This window comes from Notolepis coatsorum, assembly GCF_963971535.1.
Source record: "Notolepis coatsorum genome assembly, chromosome: 6".
Taxonomy (NCBI): domain Eukaryota; kingdom Metazoa; phylum Chordata; class Actinopteri; order Aulopiformes; family Paralepididae; genus Notolepis; species Notolepis coatsorum.
The window spans coordinates 41,208,899-41,230,263 of NC_140170.1; the positions used below are offsets into that span (position 1 = coordinate 41,208,899).

General features: G+C 43.0%; 1 protein-coding gene across 1 annotated transcript in view; it reads left to right on the forward strand.

Annotated features, from left to right (window-relative positions):
* The window catches only part of LOC311230655 (unconventional myosin-IXAb-like), a 326,861-nt gene that overhangs the window by 230,549 nt on the left and 74,947 nt on the right, over window positions 1-21,365 (forward strand). The window contains exons 10-12 of the mRNA XM_084317004.1: window positions 1,252-1,368; window positions 6,408-6,542; window positions 19,598-19,719. Of these exons, the coding sequence (XP_084173130.1) occupies window positions 1,252-1,368; window positions 6,408-6,542; window positions 19,598-19,719 (374 nt within the window). The remainder of the gene's footprint in view (window positions 1-1,251; window positions 1,369-6,407; window positions 6,543-19,597; window positions 19,720-21,365) is intronic.

The window sequence follows — 21,365 nt, forward strand, 5'->3', positions numbered from 1 at the left end:
CTCAGATGACATGCCGGTGCCAACAAAGCACCCGCCTTGATTTGCATGGTAATTTGACCCCCCCCCCCCCCCCCCCCCGCAATGAGGAAAAACAGCCTGAAAACAACCTTCTTTAAACAAAGAAATATTACTGTAATATATTAAACTATAAAATATTAGTAAACATGTTCTTATTAAACATTCAAAACTGTGATAATATGAAAACGCCCAACATGTGGCCACAACCGCACATAAAACAGTGGAGTTAGAAGACAGGTTGACAGGATCACATTGTTAGTTTGGTCAAAACACAAGATCTGCAACACCAGCGACTGTTTAGTTAATCTTGAAAAAATGAAAGGCCTTTGTGATCGAAACATTGACAAAAAAAATATCGTTTTACATCTCCTCCTAAGCCATAGCTCTGATTACCAAACTTTCTATGGATCATTACTGGAACAAGTTTATCAATGATTATTTAAGGCGTGTTTATGTAATTGTGTTTTGAAGATATTGACCAATGAACTTCAAAAGGCTCAGCACAATAGACCAATAACCTTTGGGCCAATCATCACAAAACTTGCAGATATGTCCACATAATTGTATATTATGCACACACACACACACACACACACACACATGCACGCACACACTTCCTAACTTACTGTTTTTCAATCCAGTGAGCTAATCTGTGTTGTGTCGTGTCAGAGGTGACTTGTCATTGTGGTATAGTATCATCTAATCTTGGTTATGCAAGGTTTGAACTCACGTCAGCTCCCATTATTCTACACTGTGACAATGTTCAAACAGGAGAGGACATTTCCAGTGATGCAACAGATTGTGTGTGTGTATGTGTGTGTGTTATTTATGGTACATTTTACCTTTTATTTCTGTGCATATCAATGTACTAATCATGTATTAATGTATGTATATGTATTTCTTTGTACATTGGTGTGGGTGAGTGGCACATGCATGCTCTTTGGTTTGGTTGGTTCTCTCTGTCTGTGTGTGTGTTTGTGTTGTAATAAAGGTACACCTTTTTCTGTCTGTCTGTACACTGCTTGTGTGTGTGTGTGTGTGTGTGTGTGTGTGTGTGTGTGTGTGTGTGTGTGTGTGTGTGGATAGGGGCTTTGAAGGGATCAGCCCCTCTTCCAGATTAGAGAATAATGATAATAATGTATAGGCTTTTTTGATTGGACCAGAAACTGACGTGTGTGTGTGTGTGTGTGTGTGTGTGTGTGTGTGTGTGTGTGTGTGTGTGTGTGTGTGTAGGCGGGTGCAGTGAGGGACTCCATGGCCAAGTCTCTGTACAGCGCGCTGTTTGACTGGATCGTGTTCCGTACCAACCATGCCTTGCTCAATAACAAGGACCTGGAGGATACCACCAAGGTAAGGATACACACACACACACCATGGGCCTGACAGTTCATAATCACACACACATAATAATCACAAATAATCTGAATAAATTAATTGAAATAAAGTAGGCCAAAAGAAGTTGTTAGTCGACTAATAGTCATAGAGACGTTTCCAACATGCAGTCATGCAGAAAGACATCTTCAAATCTAGAGCTCACCACAGCTGTGCTCATTGTCTTTCAGGAAATTAGCCAGGAAATGTCCAATTCAGCTGGAAAAAAAACATCACATTTTACTTAACAAAATGTTGGTTTAGACCAAAACGACCCATTCATAGATTAGTTGATTAAGAGAACGTCCCTAAAATAAAGATTCTGTTAGCACACCACTTTGTGTTTTTGCTTGTTTAAAGCCCCAATCCAGGATTCTTTTTTTAAACCATGATAAATGTGGGGTATATTGAGAAGCATTCTGGAAGAATTATTATTGTAATGGAAAATAAAAACACTGTTTATGCTCTTTGTATGTCATAATTGTTCTACAAACATAATCGATGCAAACAAACCTTTAACACTTTCCGTGCCAGCAGTGCTGTGCCTAGGAACCCTGTTGCGTGCCAACGGTCAAAAATGTTGATTCTGTGATAATCGCCCTTTACTGGAATACACAAAACAAAAACACGTTGTCATTTTTCGGCCTATTTATGAATCGTTTTCAAATAAACGCTAGATTATTGATAGTATATGTGTACTTAAGCACGCTAGAGAAGCGGGCTGAAAAATCCATTATCTTATTTCCTGATCGCACACACACACACATACATACAGGACACGTTGATATCTCTGTGAAAAAAGCTCTGATTATCCCAAGACTGGTCAAATAGATTCCTTACCTCAGATCAGATGTTCTCCAAAAAGATTATTCCAATTCCTGATCACCATTCCAAATATCGATCGCGTTTATTGATCCAACGCTGGGTACTGGAAACACTTATTCTCCGCTGTTCTGATGGTGGGCAATGACTGGGATTGTCTCCGGTTACATGTCTGAGGAGTAAAATGTGGATTCCGGACTCTTTTTTTCCAATGCGTTTCATTCAATCCAATCCAATGGGGTGCAATACCATCCGGAGAGACGATAGGGGGCGGTATTTTCCCAATGTAGCTCAGAGAGAGTTCCAGTGGTAACGTGAGGCTAGATTGATGAAATATGAATGGAAATCGCTAATAAATAAAAAAAAAATAAAAAATTAAACAACTAGATTTCTCATCGTTGGCACTCAACGGTTGGCATGAACTAACAAGAAATCTCGTCGCTGGCACTCAAAGTGTTAACAGCCTAAAGATTCATCAAATACAGTTAGAAAAGCATATATTTTTCTGTTTTCTAGTGTTAGTCCTTGTACTACTAGGAAAAGGGGCTATGCATTAGTTTACGTTTGGATGACTGAGTGGGCCTTTTACTAGGATGAGTAATTTGGATTCATGCTGCAGCCTATCTAGCGTTGTCTCTGTATTCAACATGTCTATGTTTCAATGGACCTGAGAGGGTTTTGAGAGCTTCCTAGGATACTTACCTTTTTAATCTTCCCCAAGACACACGTGTGTCTCAAACAACACTTTGAAAAATACAGATGTAATAATAATAATAATAATAATAATACATTGGATTTGTATAGCACTTTTCCAAGTGCTCAAAGACGCTTAAAGGAAAACTCCAACATTTTGGGAAATTAGCTTATTTGCCATGTACCCTGGAGTTAGACAAGAAGATACATACATTTTTTCTTCTCTGTGCATGCAGTAGGAGTAGGAAGACGCGCACCGTTAGCCTAGCTTAGCGTCAGTCACTGGAAGTAGATTCCTCCATTAGCCTAGTTCCCAACGCCTTCCTACTCCTACTGCATGCACAGAGAAGAAAAAGGTATGCATCTTCTTGTCTAACTCCAGGGTTCCCAAAATGTTGGAGTGTTAAGATACATACCTTTTTCTTCTCTGTGCATGCAGTAGGAGTAGGACGATGCGCACCGTTAGCCTAGCTTAGCGTCAGTCACTGGAAGTAGGTTCCTCCATTAGCCTAGTTCCCAACGTCTTCCTACTCCTACTACATGCACAGAGAAGAAAAAGGTATGTATCTTCTTGTCTAACTCCAGGGTAGATGGCAAATAAGCTAATTTCCCTAAATGTTGGAGTTTTCCTTTAAGATCTTCTTTCTTTCTGTCTGTCTGTCTTTTTCTCTCTCATGTATTTTAGTCTTTGTCTGTAGTGGCTGGCTCTGTGTTACATGCCTTGGAGTGCTATAGAGAGTATGATGGGGGATGGATTGAGGATTCCACAGATGTGTGTGTGTGTCTGGCAGTGGCAGCTGGCAGGCCGTGCCCAGTGGGCATCCAGAGGATTAGATCACAAATTGTGTGTCTGGGGCCACATGTGCACAGAACATTGGGGCAGATGGCATCAAGTTACCCTCAGCTAGAGCCATATGAAATCCGCGTTCACGTAATCGCGGACGGAATCGCGGAATTGACCAATAAAAATGGAATCAACTGCAAAACGTGGAATATTGCAGAATTTGGCCTAATCTGGACTGAAATTCCGTTTTTGGGTGGAACGCTTGGTGCACACGCGACCGGGGAGGCGGACGCTAGAGCGGGTTACACACAACACAGGCAGTCTCCCAAGCGTCTCGCTGCTTCGGTGTTTACATCGTCAAGAAGCTAATAAATTCCCCAATAAGCCCTCAATTCAGAGCAGAGCAGTATCCTAATGACTTTTATGCCTCCGGCGATAAGGTGTTTTGCTAATTCTGTCAACGTTCCGTGGACTGGAGCCACAAAAACACTTGCGACACTATTGTGATTAAATAGCTATAACGTTAGGACATGATCGCTTCTTGCTAAATCTAGTGCACCCATCCATTTGTTTAATGCAAACGAGTCATTATACACTGCCCTTTATAATCGAAATAAACTTAAATAGCTATGAAACGTTTTACAGTACATAGGACTATAGATGGAAATTATAGCTTCTTGCTAAATCTGGTGCAATCCATTTGTTTAATGCAAACGATTGTCATTATACACTGTCCTTTATAAACGAAATAAACTAAACTAAAGGTGCCTAAATTATGCATTACTATATTTCATCACAATAAAATAGATATAGCTAGGCTACTGACATTGTGATAATGTCAGTAGTAGCTAGCTGTATCTATTGTTTACACTTGAAATGTGTATTTTTATTTTGTCACAATATTATTTGAAAAGTATTGTGTAAAATGTAACTGTATTTCTGAGTTGCAGCACTTAAAAACATTAAATGGACTGTTATATCATATTCAATTGTAGACATTTATTCATTCCCACTTATTAGACACTATTTCTGATGGTAAAATGAGCATAAAAAGCAAAATACAGAATTCTGAAATATTAAAACGGAATTTGGGAAAAAATAAAATGGAATTTGGAAAATAATAAAACGGATTTCATATGGCTCTACCCTCAGCTCATCCTACCCCGTGTGTGTGTGTGTGTGTGTGTGTGTGTGTGTGTGTGTGTGTGTGTGTGTGTGTGTGTGTGTGTGTGTGTGTGTGTGTGTGTGTGTGTGTGTGTGTGTGTGTGTGTGTGTGTGTGTGTGTGTGTGTGTGTGTGTGTGTGTGTGTGTGTGTGTGTGTGTGTGTGTGTGTGTGTGTGTGTGTGCATGCTTCTCTTTGTACTGAAATTCGTTTGTTTGTGACACGAACCCCATCGTTACACCCAGCACATAAACATAGGATGATGGGAATATCTAGAAAATCACCTTTGGAGTAAACAAGGTTTGGAGCAGTGATACCCTGGAGCAGAATGTAAAGTAATAGACTCATTGTGAAGGCCAGCGTGTCAGAGAGCCTGTTGTACTAGAGCGGTCTTGGGCCCTGGCTCACTCTCTGTCTGGGACAATGACCCTTAAAGGCAGAATTCCTACTAGGACTGTTTGATTATGGCAAAAATCTAAATCACGATTATTTGGATTGATTACTTTGAGAACATCCTATGACGACGACTGAATTAGTTTTACCTTTCTTCGACCAAAGGCTGCCTTTCTGTCATCTTCTATAACTTACCACAGATGTTTCAAAATAAGTAGAGAAACTACTGTTTGGGCTTGCTTGGGGGTGGGAGGGGTGAAGCACACCCCTGTGAGGCAAGGGTGCGCTGCATTTACAACACAAGACTAAATGAGAGCAACGTGGCATGCGACACAATCGTTTTAGACCGTCTGTAGTGTGGTAGTGAAAGGTTAACCTTCTTTATTACATGGCGTTTTCACATTCGCCGAAATGCTTGCTTGTGATTGGTCAATAGCCCCCCGACAGCGGTCATTATTTTTCAATAATGACCGCTGTTTTTTCAATAATGACCGCAGTGCGCAGCTGTTGGCAATCAAGCCCACATCAGTGCAGCAAATCAGACACACCTGCCGCGCTGCACTGACAGCGGAGTGTGTGTGACGATTACAGCGGAGCCAGAGGCTGCCCGCGATAATAATAATCACTTTATTTGGGCTGACAGAGCCACAGAACAACTGCGATTTGTCAAATGAATTAGGTATATTGTTAGTAAGTTAGCCATGTAATAAGCGGGATAATGTATAGCCTACTCGGTCATTGTCGCAAAATAATTGACCTTCACTACGTTTAAAACACCTCGGCGCGGCGCCTCGGTATTTTAAACTCCGTGTCGGTCAATTATTTTGCGACAATGACCTTTAGCTATACATTATCCCTTACGTAGTGTGGTTGTGAAAGGGTTAACCCTTTGTCGTGTGGCAGTGAAAGGGTTAACCTTCTGTGTTGTCACAGTGAAAGAGGGTTAACCCTTTGGTAGTGTGGTAGTGAAAGGGTTAATCGCCCAGCCCTAGTTCCTGCAGTTTGGTGTTTTCTGAGGACCTGGAGAACATGTATTTTTTAAGTGTGAACTTGTGTCTTAAGTGAACTTAAGTGTGAATCTAAGCTGTCTGTGTCTTTAAAATAATGATGTCATGTAATTCTGTGTGGTGGGATCTCTTACATTGTGTCTGTGTTGTACTGTAGATCTTGTCCATTGGAGTGCTGGATATCTTTGGCTTTGAGGACTATGAGAACAACAGCTTTGAGCAGTTCTGCATCAACTTTGCCAACGAGCGACTCCAGCACTACTTCAACCAGCACATCTTCAAACTAGAACAGGTAAAATACCTCTTCTCTTCTCTTCTCTTCTCTTCTCTTCTCTTCTCTTCTCTTCTCTTCTCTTCTCTTCTCTTCTCTTCTCTTCTCTTCTCTTCTCTTCTTGCTCTTCTAATCGTGTCCTCTCTCGCCCTCTCCTCAGTCATGTCACCTCCTCTCTTCTCCCTCTCTCCTATCCTCCTCTGCTATTGTCTCATCTCCTCTCCTCACTAATCCCCTTCACTCCTGCCATCTGTTCTCCTCTCCATTCCAGTCATGTCAGGCATACACAGCTGCACAGCAGCTCTCCTCTCATGTCACCTTCTCTCTTCTCTCTTGTTGAGTGGACTGTTTAGTCTGGGTGGTAATCAGCTAGTGGTTTGGGTCACACCACAGGGCTTGTGACGGCGTGCGTCCTACAGTGACACGCATACAGTACATAGCATATCATACAGACAATAGTTAAACTACAGGCCTCTGCGTGCGTGCGTGCGTGGCAGCGTCACACAGCTTCAGCGTGTGGACGTCACGCCATTGTGACCGCTAAGCCGACGCATTCTTCCAAATAATGTTTCCCGCTGTTGTCCAAAAGATCGAATCAAGCCATGAAGAATGGCACCACCCTGCTCTCTTGTTTTGAAAGGAAGACATTGTAATTTTTTCCGTCGTACTTTTTGAAAATGTTATGAATGGAAGTGTCTTCCTCCATTATTTGAAGGAATAATGGACATGCACCCTACAAACATGCAGGTTGGTGAGGTTTAACACACGCACGCACCCTACAAACATGGTGGAAGAAGTACACAGTTCCTTTACTTAAGTAAAATATTATAGAAATACCCAGATAAAAGGGTACTCTGGTAAAGGATCAAGTCCTTCATTTGAAATTCTACACAAGTACAATTATTTGATGTTGAATGTACTTAAGTATCAAGAGTACAAAGTTCCTTAAAAGTACCTTGGAATTGTACTTTATCACAGTACTATTTTCCCCCACTGACGCACACACACACACACACACACACACACACACACACACACAGACACACACACACACACACACACACACACACACACACGCGCGCGCGCACACACAGACGATGCACAGATGTGCATGTCAAGAAGAGATTTAACGGGGACATTGTGCTCCTACGTGGCCGTCTCGCCTCCTCCCCGCCTCTCTGTCTGTGTTTACTGGTCGAGCAGATGGCTGTTGTTTGGTTTTTGGTGTTTTGTTGGACTGAGCCTAGGTAAAGAGTAACCTTCACATTTGGAATTACAGCTGATTATTTTTGTTCACCAGACACTTGTTACAATGTGTGGGGAGGCTGAGAGGGTGTGGGGTGTTTCAATAGTTGTGCTCCTAAACATGTCTTGTTAGCATTGCTGCGTTGCAGGGGGTCGCTCTCGGGCTGTGGTCCAGTCCAACTGAGAAACCACCCGTCATTGGAAACGAGATAGGGTGAAGGGTGACTGGCACTAATGGTACTTTTCCACAGACCAGCAGGCACATCTACAGGACAGTTAGGCTTGCCATCCGGCACCTTGCCATGTTGCCTGTATTGTTTTTCCAGTACACAGCACACCTGTGTAGGTAGGAGGAAGAGGAGGCTCTTCCTCTCTTTTGGAGGAGTTACTCTGCTTGCCGGCGTACATTTCACACATTTTCACAAGAGACACGGTTGTGATCGAGTCGGAGAGGAAGAGCAAGAAGATGGAAATATTTTCAACTAGAGTGAACGATTGCCTTTCACTCCACCGAGAGAGCGAAGCTGCATCTGTTCGCCTCTTTCAACTGATCATTTTAGATGCAACTCGCAGATGAAATATGAATATTAAAATCAATTGCATATCCTATTTCTTCTTGCCTAAAATTTTGTCATGCTCTCATTCCCCGTACGCTATGCTCCTTCCCCCGGAGACAGACTGGCTGGGCATTTAGCGAGAAAGCCGTGGAACATTGGAAACAACGTCACTTCACCTATAAACACAACACCGCTTTATACAATCTCGCTGTAACTAAGAGATTCACTGAACAAATTATTTCACCATGTTCGTGCATAGATCACTACATTGACCAATTTATTGAATTTCTTTTTTGCAAAGCATTTCCTTGGTGATAACCAGATGACCAATAGTGAACTTTAAATAATTAACCTACAAACATGAAACTGTTCTGACAGCACAATATTGATGTAACTGATGAGATTTGCTGGAAAATCGTTTTTTTTTTTTTTTTTTTGCATAGATCACTAGATTGATATGAGTTCCACTAAACCTTCAACAATAATGAGGTTGACTGTGTTGCCACAGACCTTACCATGGACATGGTTTTTGTGATGAGTTCCATTGACGAATCAATGGTCTGCAGTAGGGCTGTCCCCGACTAAGGATTTGGATAGTCGACTATGATTGGCCAAAATTTGCCGTTAGTCGACTATTAGTCAAAAAGAAAAAAAGAAAAAGTATAATATATATATATATATATATATATATTTTTTTTTGGCTGTGGGGGGTGCTTAATGTCTGAAGGAGTCGACTGAAGGCTTCTTGTCCTCTGCAAAAGCATGCAATTGGTCCACTGATGGATACATCTTGATATTTGTCTAGTCTAGTGTGTTCATTAGATGGGTGAAATCCTCTTTCAGTGCCTCTGTGCATGTTTCCGTAGGCAATTAGCCTCTGGTATGCGTGCCATTAGCGTTAGCCACGCTTCTAGGCCTCTTTTCTTTTGGAAAGAATGATAAAAAAATAATTATAATTTTTTATTTATTTTTTGTATTCGACTTTTGTATTTCGACCGATTAGTTGACTAATCGACTAATAGGGGTCAGCCCTAGTCTGCAGTATTGAGTTGCAGCATGGACGGCACTAATTGATGATTTGGGCACTGCTACTGTACCTCACAGCAAGGAGGTCCTGGGTTCAAATCCCGGTATTATTATAGGAGTTGGTCCCCAGGCACAGGACTATGGATGCCCACTGCTCCTAAATAGTTTGAATGTGTTAAATACAGAGGACACATTCCATGGTATAAATGATGTAAAATCATGCAGAGGAACCTCTTTAAATCTAGTGCTCACCAGAGAGGTGTGTGGTTCAATAAGGCACCTGGATAAGAGCCTCCACCAAATAGCATACAACGTTTAAGGATGGACGTTTATTTATTTAAAAAAAAAAAGGGACATTAATAAACATAAATATGACAGATTTAGTCATTAAAGTACATTTTCATCACAGCGTTATGACTGGATTTTGGTACCATTATCACTAGTCACGATGATATGTGTTGGGTAGAATACCACACACTACATTTATTATGTAAGAACCAGAGGGACCCATCACGTCATCTCATGGCTTTGAAGGTTAGAAAGGTGTTCATCTACTGTATATGCAGGGTTAGGGTTACGTCATATACACATGTCGAGGGGGATTTAGGCTGCATGCCATTCTGCAATGAACTGGCCTACAGCAACCCACTTGACCTTTAACTACACAATGAACTGGCCTACAGCAACCCACTTGACCTTTAACTACACAATGAACTGGCCTACAGCAACCCACTTGACCTTTAACTACACAATGAACTGGCCTACAGCAACCCACTTGACCTTTAACTACACAATGAACTGGCCTACAGCAACCCACTTGACCTTTAACTACACAATGAACTGGCCTACAGCAACCCACTTGACCTTTTACTACACAATGAACTGGCCTACAGCAACCCACTTGACCTTTAACTACACAATGAACTGGCCTACAGCAACCCACTTGACCTTTAACTACACAATGAACTGGCCTACAGCAACCCACTTGACCTTTTACTACACAATGAACTGGCCTACAGCAACCCACTTGACCTTTAACTACACAATGAACTGGCCTACAGCAACCCACTTGACCTTTAACTACACAATGAACTGGCCTACAGCAACCCACTTGACCTTTAACTACACAATGAACTGGCCTACAGCAACCCACTTGACCTTTAACTACACAATGAACTGGCCTACAGCAACCCACTTGACATTTAACTACACAATGAACTGGCCCCTACAGCAACCCACTTGACCTTTAACTACACAATGAACTGGCCCCTACAGCAACCCACTTGACCTTTAACTACACAATGAACTGGCCTACAGCAACCCACTTGACCTTTAACTACACAATGAACTGGCCCCTACAGCAACCCACTTGACCTTTTACTACACAATGAACTGGCCTACAGCAACCCACTTGACCTTTAACTACACAATGAACTGGCCTACAGCAACCCACTTGACCTTTAACTACACAATGAACTGGCCCCTACAGCAACCCACTTGACCTTTTACTACACAATGCCAGGAGGGGAATGGATGCTGTTGCAGAATCCAAGCAATCAGTGAGAACATAATACTGTAAGAGTAAGTTCTCTCTATGGTATGTCTCCAACTTTTCTCTTTCTCTGTCTGTTGCTCTCTTTCTCTCCCTCTCTGTCTGTTGCTCTGTCTCTCCCTCTTTCTCTGTATGTTGCTCTCTTTCTCTCCCTCTCTGTCTGTTGCTCTGTCTCTCCCTCTTTCTCTGTATGTTGCTCTCTTTCTCTCCCTCTCTGTCTGTTGCTCTGTCTCTCCCTCTTTCTCTGTCTGTTGTTCTCGCTCACTATTTCTCTGTCTGTTGTTCTCTCTCGTTCTTTCTGTCTGTGCTCTCTCTCACCCTTTCTCAGTCCGTTGCTCTCTATCCCTCTGTCTCTGTTAGAGAGAGAGAGAGACGGTGAGAGAGATAACTTAAACCTAATGAGAGATAGAGACTCGATCAACTGGAGTGTGTCACAATAGCTGCTGTGGCCTCATCTCCCTCTCCCTCTGATGGGCTGTGGCAGCTTGGCTTCGCCTGCGGCCGAGGAGGAGAAGAGGAGGAGAGTGAAAAAAGAGCAGTGTTTTTGTTAAATGAGTGCAGTAATGTTCCTTCGGTCTGGATGAGGATCACATGCTGTTGCTTGGCCTGTCGCTGGTGGTCCAAGCTATCACCCCCCCCCCCCCCCCCCCCCACACACACACACACACACCCACACACACACAGTATGCACATGCATGAGTACATCCACACATATGCAAATACATACAGGACACACATATGCACATGCACACACACACACACACACACACATTATACACACATGCACTGGTGCAAAACACACATGGCACTGACTTTATACACAACCGGCTTATAAACTTGCAGGCCCGTTTCGTCTTGCCTTCAGCTGAACAGGAGGGCGTCAAAATGGGACTCTGTGACGCTCAGCCCTCGTAGGACGGCACCTAATAATTGTCTCCGCTGGAGATGAGAAGTTTATTATCCTTTAATCACAGAGGTCCTTCAAACCTTTAGGTCTCCAGTGTTATTTCATGTGGTGTAGAATGTTTATGTTCATCGACAACAGTTGAGGTTAAGCTGAGTGCCGGAGGCTCTGCTTCTCTGTTGCAGGTTGCCAGGTTTTCCCCCTTAATGGAGGGGGTGGGTTGCCAGATTTGAACTGATTCTGTGTTTGTTTGAATAGGGCAGTTCACACCGTGACTCGCCTCTCTCTCTCTCTCTCCCTCTCTCTCTCCCTTCCTTCCTTCCTCCCTTCCTTCTGACGTTCGAAGGAGGGAAAACGCTCCTCCCCACACCTCAGCCCTCCCACGGCTTGTACTGTCGGCTAGCATTTAATTACTGACCTAGGATCAGCTGGCACTCACAAAATGTGGAGGTATACCATCATGGATCCGTGCAAAGCGTTATATGGATTCCACAATATATACATATCATAAAAAATATATACACATGTACATATGTTTATGGTATTAAAAAAAGGAATCCTTGCAGTAAAATCTTTTACGAAAATAGATCATTTTGAATGAAATAGGACCATGACAATTTGACCAATCTCAAGTTCCACAAGTTCCACTTCCGTCTCTTAGCTAAGGAGGAAAACAGAATGCCATCAATATACCGGAAAAAGTACAACAAATATGATAATGATATTATACTTCCCAGCACTACCATGTTATTTTAGTGTTTTATATTGGTGTCAGCGGCAGCGTTGTGTGTTCCAGTAGGAGAAACGGGTGTGAGCGTTTGTCTTCCTTCTTAATTGATTAGTCAACTAATGGGTCATTAGTGTTTTATTATACCGTCTGTACACTGCTGACCTGGGGTGAAACAACACAGCAGTTCCTGTGTAATGAATCATGATCAGTCTCCACAGGTCTGTTTTATCTGCCTTTGTACCTGCTAATATGATCATTACTCTGCAGAGAAGAGTCGGCGATAATCAATGATGGAGATGATGGATCTCCTGCAACTAGAACTGGAATTAGAATCTCTTTATTACCAAGTAGATTTTTGGCATAATGTCAAGAATTTGTCCTTTTTATATTTATGTAACCCATCCTGGCTATTTACGAGCAGTCGGCGTCCATAGTCCAGTGGAGACGACCAACTCCACGTCAAATACCAGTGCCTTGGTCATGGGAGATAGCAGGAGTGTGTGCCTAGCATGCCTGTCTTTTATGGTGTGGGAGGAAACCTGTGTGAACACGAGGAGAACATGTAAACTCCACACAGAAGTCCCCTCCCCCACTCAATCGCAATCGAACCCGGGAGGTTTGTGCTATGAAATCACTCCGTATCAAGGGGGGACGCTCTTCCTCCTCCCCTCCCTACGGTGCAGAACATCCGTCCAGCCAATCAGTGAGTCTTATCAGCAAGCCTGTGTTTAACTTTGAACAGTGGCCAAAGCTAATATAGGACCCCACCAACACTGGTGCTCTGCTTGGTGAAGGAGAGGCCCAGTGTTTGCACTCCCATTCCAATTACTGCTAAAAGAAAAGAAAAGAAATACAGTGTGAAAATAATTGATCAAAGCGCAAAAAACACATGACCACCGCCATAGAGAAACACGGTATCGTGTTTATCTCTGGAGGATATCCCACGCTCTGCGAAAGACATCTGGCTACAGATGTACCTGCCTTTGATGTTGGACGCAGATGCCCGCGGGAGTGAACAGCGGCGTGACCTTGAGGAAGGCCCCATCGCTGTGTAACGTGTGTTTTTGTAAATGTCAGTCTTAATGACGTGATTACGTCGAAGCTACTACGCATGTGCTCTCTTCTAGTTGTCCTGTATCATTTCATCGGCTGGCGCCTCATGGACACGGGCAGAGTTCTGAATGTATTGTAGTTTGTAGAGGATAAGATAAGATATTCCTTTATTAATCCCCTCTGGGAAATGCATGACACACACATACAGCTCAACGTCTCATTAATAATAACAACACATCACAATCATTACATTTTTACAGTAACAATGGCACAGCATAAATTCAACAGACATGTACATTTGTTGACACATGTCATCTACAGGAGGCCTGAGACGCCGTATGCGCGATAGTCGGCAGCATCAACACCGAGTAGTAAACAAGACATCGTTGCGCCAGGTGGCGGGAGGGAGGGAGGGATGAAGGGAGGGGAGGGATGGGGGAGACTGGGGGACAGGAATTTGGTAATGTTGCAGTCCATGAATGCATGGATTAGGGCTGTACCGAATGCTTCGAAGCTTCGATCATAATGTTGACATTCGAATTCTAAATCAACATTCGAATTAGTAATTTAAATTTTTTTTTTTTTTATTATTTGTATTTTTTTATGTGTCTATTCGTTTTGTTTAAACCAATGGGGTTTTTCGTCACAGTTGCAGATAAAGATTAGGCTACACTAATAGTATACTACAAGAATACTTCAATAGAAGCTTTGAATGTTAAAAGAATGACATTCGGTACACAGCCCTAGCATGGATGCAACTTCTCTGCTCATCGCCTCGACAATCAGAACCTGCAGATTCTTCCCGAGCAGCGTCAGGAGGATCCGCCCCCTTCCTGACTAAAGAAGCCACCCAGGTCAATCAACGGTCAGGTCTGGCCTCGACTACTGCGCTGCACTGCTAGCATGGTTTCCCGGCTGCCACCACCACCAAGGCACTTCAACTCATACAGAACACAGCGGCCCGCCTGATCTCCAACCTACCAACAGTTAGTCCACGTTACCCCACGTCTCAGAGAGCTGCACTGGCTTCCCAGAGAGCTGCACTGGCTTCCCATCGCCGCACGGATCCACTTCAAGGTCCTTCACCTGGCGTACCGTGCAGCGGGGGGAGCCGCTCCCTCCTACCTCCGGTCAATGGTCTCTAACTACTAGGGGTGGGAATCGCCAGAGACCTCGTGATACTTGAGCCGCGATACGATAGTATCGCGATACTCGATATATCGCGAATATTGCGATATATATATATATTTTTTTTTATCAACTTTTTCTTTTTTAACTGCAAAGTAAAACTGTCGACATGTTTTATCTAATAAAATAAAGTTCAGTCTGTTCATCTCACTTCAATAATTTTTATTGCAGAACATGGTATTTTCTCAAGCAGACATATGTCAACACTGTAATCTGTGTTGCATGTACCTGACAAACTGAACTGTTTGTATTACAGTCATATTCCGACTTAACTGAATGCACATGTGTGTGTGTGGACTACTGTACTATTACAGGTATTGAAATGAACAATGCAACTTCCTTATATATATTATTTTTTTATGAATAATTAAATATCGATACTTGGCGTCCCTGTATCGATACAGTATCGCCACGCAAAGTATCGCGATACTACTACGTATCGATTTTTTCCCCCCACCCCTACTAACTACACACCCTCAAGACCCCTACGCTCTGCATCTTCTGGCCACCTCAGACCCACTCCTATCCGAGCTCCTGGGGGGTCATAAAAAAGAAGCAGGCTATTCTCTGTCCTCGCTCCACAATGGGGGAACGAACTTCCCACCACAGTCGGGACAGTTTCACTCACCCGTAGCTGCCAGAGTTGTACCCTTCCTCCTGCTGACTGCTCCTAAATCTTTATCTTTATCTTTATCTTTATCTTTATTACGGATCCCCATGAACAAGATCATGCTGCGATCCAATCTTCCACCTTCAACCACGACAGCTCGGTATGCATCCCCTCCACACCGTTTCTCTCATAGAGCAGTTCAGGGCCAGACGGAATAGTTGGAATACGTCAAATGCAGAGAAGACATTTCCCCCAAGGGGATTAATAAAGGTGTAACTTAACTTTCTCTGTGTTACCTTCACACACATTATGTTGACCTCCATGCCCGATTTCAGCCTTCTAGGAAATGTTTGTGTTGACCGACCACAGAGTGACCTATAGAGCTGCTGGTTGCAGCTAATACACATTATGTACACACCTACTGTAACTCCACACCAGGGCACGACACGAAACATTACACAGGCCAGTGGGAGCGTTGTAATGGACGGAGACCGTTGGACTTCCTGCTGCTCCCAGCAGGACATGACGGTTCAGTTCCTCTATACATACATACGAGCCCACAATGGAACAACACCCCCTGACCTTTAACCCTCAATGGAGATGAGGGAAAAACTCCCACAAAACCTTAATAGGAAAATGAAAGAAACCTCAAAGGGGCTATGTCTAAAAATCTTTGGTCTGGCAAAATCTGAGATTTATTTATTTAACATTTTCAACAGACATACATAAACAGACCTTCCCCTTCCCCCTAGTCGGTCGATCCTTATTTACAGTATGTATATACATTTATTATTTACAATAGTATAACTGCCAATGCTTGCCAGGCTGCTAAACGAACAATGAACACTACACAACAACAACCACCAAACGCACATAGCACACACATTCACACGCACACACTCACTTTAAACAAACACACTGTAGCACCCACTCCACACACTTTATAGCACACACCCACTTTAAACAAACACACTGTAGCACCCACTCCCCACACTTTATATTTATTGATGAAGGATTGCACTACAACTCGTACACCTTACTGTAAATTGTACCTAAATTGCACCTCATCCCATTTCTGCCTTGCACTATATAGTATTGTATATTAGTACACTGCATAGTATTGTATATTATATGGTAACTCAGTTACGTCTATTCTGCATCGAACATTGTACATATGTCTATACCGAACACTGTGACCTCATTTTCTACTTCTAAATTACATGCTATACTATGTTATTTGATACTATCTTGTCTAGCACAGTCTCTGGAGCGTAACAGTAAGAAGCATTTTGTATGAAAGTATTCTGTACTTCTGTATGACAACTATTAAAGAAACTTGAAACTTGAGAGAAGTAATCATGCAAGATCTATAATAGCTATGACTGCACATAAAGAGAAGAGGTAACAAGGATTCCTTGGAGGTTAAAATCATCAAACCATGTGTCGTGTCAACGGGAGGACGTGTCTCTGGGTCTAAATCATGAAGGTATTCTAGGAAGGGCCCCCACACCTTATCAGATTTCTTATTTGAGTGGGTTACTGAGTAACATATCTTCTCTAATTCAGGACATGACACAATGTCCTTGAGCCATTGGGGCATGGTGGGCATGGTGGGCATGGTGGGCGGCGTGGCACCTGCGTGAAATAGCCCTTCTGGTCAAAAAGGGAGGCAAACTGGCTAGGTGTCGAGGCCTAAAAGAAAAAATGGTTTGGTTCCGGTTGCCGACCGACCCTGCCCATTTAGGTGCGACCCAATTTATTTTATCAGTTAAGATTTTTTTTTCCGTTTTTTTTACAATAAAGTTTCATAAAAATCGTAGTCAAACGTTTAGTATTATGGATATTAAACATATTAAACATGCTGGCAACACGCATCCATGTTGTCGTGAACATTTTAATTAAATAAAGAAATTCCCTATCCATAGTTGCCGTGGGAAAAAATAAAATAAAAAATAAAATAAAATAAATTCCCTACCTACCCATGGCCTTAACTGACAACCAACAGGAACCAAACAATATTTTTTTTATGCCCAATCATCCTCCCCAGCGGTGCCGGAGAGGGCTATCAGAGGACTGGGTTCTGCCTTTGTAACCTGAGAGAGCGTGTTAAACACGTCTCTCCAGTATGTCTCTTAAGCTACGGCATTGTCCAGAACCAAGTATGGAATTTTAAAACAGACGATGAGGTATTGGAACGTTTTGAATCGTACCGTAACACTAGCTCAGATCTGACCCGAAGGGGTCAGCGTCAGACACATGGTCCTCCAGAGGCGTGTTGGAAAGTTCTGGAGCGTCCCGTACCACTAGCCTGGCTCTGCCCTGACCCGGTGACACATGGTCCGTCCAGGCGACTGGGTCATAACACCCCCCTGTGGTCACACAGGGTCCCCTGGGGAGCGTCAGGTCAACCTCTAACTCACCGGCCGCTGCTCTTACAGACCCGTCTGTCGGCGCCACAGGTGTTTCCGGGACTTTATTGGGGACGTAAACTTGTTTTTGGAAAGATGTTGCTGCGACTTTCACCCCCAAGACCGTGGATAAAGTCTACATGTGTAGTTTATTTATTTATTTAAATATTTTTATCGTAGTCACTTCATCAACTGAGCACGTTTCCTTCTCGACGTAGCGGCCACTGAAAGGTTCGAGAAACGGACTTGTGATTGGATGGTTGTTGGTTTGATTCCCCAGACCCACAGATGGGGGAAGTGAACAACTAACGCTTTCTTACGGTCGGGTAGCCCTTGAGCAAGACACTTAACAGCCACTGATTAAGCTGCTCAGTGTGAATATGACGCAGGGTATTCAACATGTTAGACTTGACCTCAGCATCTCATCAAAGAGCTCTTCTTTTCCTTCGACTGTTTTAATATGTCAGATTTTCTTTACTGACGGGGAAAACAGACGTACAAAGATACATGAAGAAATAAGGCTATGCTGTCTGTCACATTGATTAGATTAAAATGTATCCAGCAGCACAAGTACAGTACAACGAAAAGAGGTTTGGCATTTTGAGCCACACGGCACACATCACACAGTAACTGAAAGCGATGGGAGAACAGCGTTACATGTGTATACTGTGGACAAGTAGCACTATTGGAAGGAGATGACAGTGGCACCCTGGTCTAGTGTAGAGTCTGTAGTCTAGTGTAGAGTCTGCACCCTGGTCTAGTGTAGAGTCTGTAGTCTAGTGTAGAGTCTGCACCCTGGTCTAGTGTAGAGTCTGTACCCTAGTCTAGTGTAGAGTCTGCACCCTGGTCTATTGTAGAGTCTGTAGTCTAGTGTAGAGTCTGCACCCTGGTCTATTGTAGAGTCTGTAGTCTAGTGTAGAGTCTGCACCCTGGTCTAGTGTAGAGTCTGCACCCTGGTCTAGTGTGGAGTCTGCACCCTGGTCTATTGTAGAGTCTGTAGTCTAGTGTAGAGTCTGCACCCTGGTCTAGTGTAGAGTCTGCACCCTGGTCTAGTGTGGAGTCTGCACCCTGGTCTAGTGTAGAGTCTGTAGTCTAGTGTAGAGTCTGCACCCTGGTCTAGTGTAGAGTCTGCACCCTGGTCTAGTGTAGAGTCTGTAGTCTAGTGTAGAGTCTGCACCCTGGTCTAGTGTAGAGTCTGCACCCTGGTCTAGTGTAGAGTCTGTAGTCTAGTGTCGAGTCTGCACCCTGGTCTAGTGTAGAGTCTGCACCCTGGTCTAGTGTAGAGTCTGCACCCTGGTCTAGTGTAGAGTCTGCACCCTGGTCTAGTGTAGAGTCTGCACCCTGGTCTAGTGTAGAGTCTGTAGTCTAGTGTAGAGTCTGCACCCTGGTCTAGTGTAGAGTCTGTAGTCTAGTGTAGAGTCTGCACCCTGGTCTAGTGTAGAGCCTGTAGTCTAGTGTAGAGTCTGCACCCTGGTCTAGTGTAGAGTCTGTAGTCTAGTGTAGAGTCTGCACCCTGGTCTAGTGTAGAGTCTGTAGTCTAGTGTAGTGTAGAGTCTGCACCCTGGTCTAGTGTAGAGTCTGTAGTCTAGTGTAGAGTCTGCACCCTGGTCTAGTGTAGAGTCTGCACCCTAGTGTAGTGTATAGTAGTTTGCTGTCCTGCACCTATGGAATCGAATTGTTTGGATGCGTATGCTTTTGTACACTTTTTGTACAGGTCCATTTGGATGCTACCATCCATCCCCAACACTGGAGAACACATAACAATGTTTTCTAACCTACGTGTGTGTTCTGTTCCCCCGACAGGAGGAGTACCGGGCAGAGGGCATCACTTGGCACAACATCGACTACATCGACAACAGCGGCTGCCTCAACCTGATCAGCAAGAAGCCCACGGCACTGTTCCACCTGCTGGACGAGGAGTGCAAGTACGTCTACTTCTGAAAATAAGTCGGGGTCGGGACGTAAGAGCACCTGTTTCTGCTTTTAATTCATTAGTGGAGATGAGCTAATATAGCCCCAACTGCTAAATGAGTACTTTAGCGAACATTACCAGCACCTGAAAGGTAGTGTGCATGACATCATCCAATGGATCAATCATGACTTAAGTGAGATAAGGTAAGATATTGCTTGTATTTATCCCCTTGGGGAAATTCAGGTGTCATTGCAGTACGGGAGAGGGGAGTTAAAGTTGTAGGCAGGAATGAAAGACAGTAATATAGGTAATAAAAGTAAACAATAGGAGCTAAGGGTTACTTATGTGCAGATGTACAAGCAAGTAGAGGGGTTATATGCAGGTATATTCAGACAAATATGGGTATATGCGGATGTGGTACTATAAAGATATAAGTGTAAATACCTATGCGGTATAAACAGCACTGTTGTACATGCTATCATACCCCAATAAACCTAGTACTGGATTTAAAAAAAAAAAAAAAAGTAAACAATAGGGGGGGGGGGGGAATGGTGAAGGTCTCCTACTCCTCTTGGTCATAATACACACTGTGTTAGAGTCTGTAGGTTTAGTGGTTAAGAGTCATAATACACACTGTGTTAGAGTCTGTAGGTTTAGTGGTTAAGAGTCATAATACACACTGTGTTAGAGTCTGTAGGTTTAGTGGTTAAGAGTCATAATACACACTGTGTTAGAGTCTGTAGGTTTAGTGGTTAAGAGTCATAATACACACTGTGTTAGAGTCTGTAGGTTTAGTGGTTAAGAGTCATAATACACACTGTGTTAGAGTCTGTAGGTTTAGTGGTTAAGAGTCATAATACACACTGTGTTAGAGTCTGTAGGTTTAGTGGTTAAGAGTCATAATACACTGTGTTAGAGTCTGTAGGTTTAGTGGTTAAGAGTCATAATACACTGTGTTAGAGTCTGTAGGTTTAGTAGTTAAGAGTCATAATACACACTGTGTTAGAGTCCGTAGGTTTAGTGGTTAAGAGTCATAATACACACTGTGTTAGAGTCTGTAGGTTTAGTAGTTAAGAGTCATAATACACACTGTGTTAGAGTCTGTAGGTTTAGTGGTTAAGAGTCATAATACACACTGTGTTAGAGTCTGTAGGTTTAGTGGTTAAGAGTCATAATACACACTGTGTTAGAGTCTGTAGGGTTTAGTGGTTAAGAGTCATAATACACACTGTGCTAGAGTCTGTAGGGTTTAGTGGTTAAGAGTCATAATACACTGTGTTAGAGTCTGTAGGGTTTAGTGGTTAAGAGTCATAATACACTGTGTTAGAGTCTGTAGGTTTAGTGGTTAAGAGTCATAATACACACTGTGTTAGAGTCTGTAGGGTTTAGTGGTTAAGAGTCATAATACACACTGTGTTAGAGTCTGTAGGGTTTAGTGGTTAAGAGTCATAATACACACTGTGTTAGAGTCTGTAGGGTTTAGTGGTTAAGAGTCATAATACACTGTGTTAGAGTCTGTAGGGTTTAGTGGTTAAGAGTCATAATACACACTGTGTTAGAGTCTGTAGGTTTAGTGGTTAAGAGTCATAATACACACTGTGTTAGAGTCTGTAGGGTTTAGTGGTTAAGAGTCATAATACACACTGTGCTAGAGTCTGT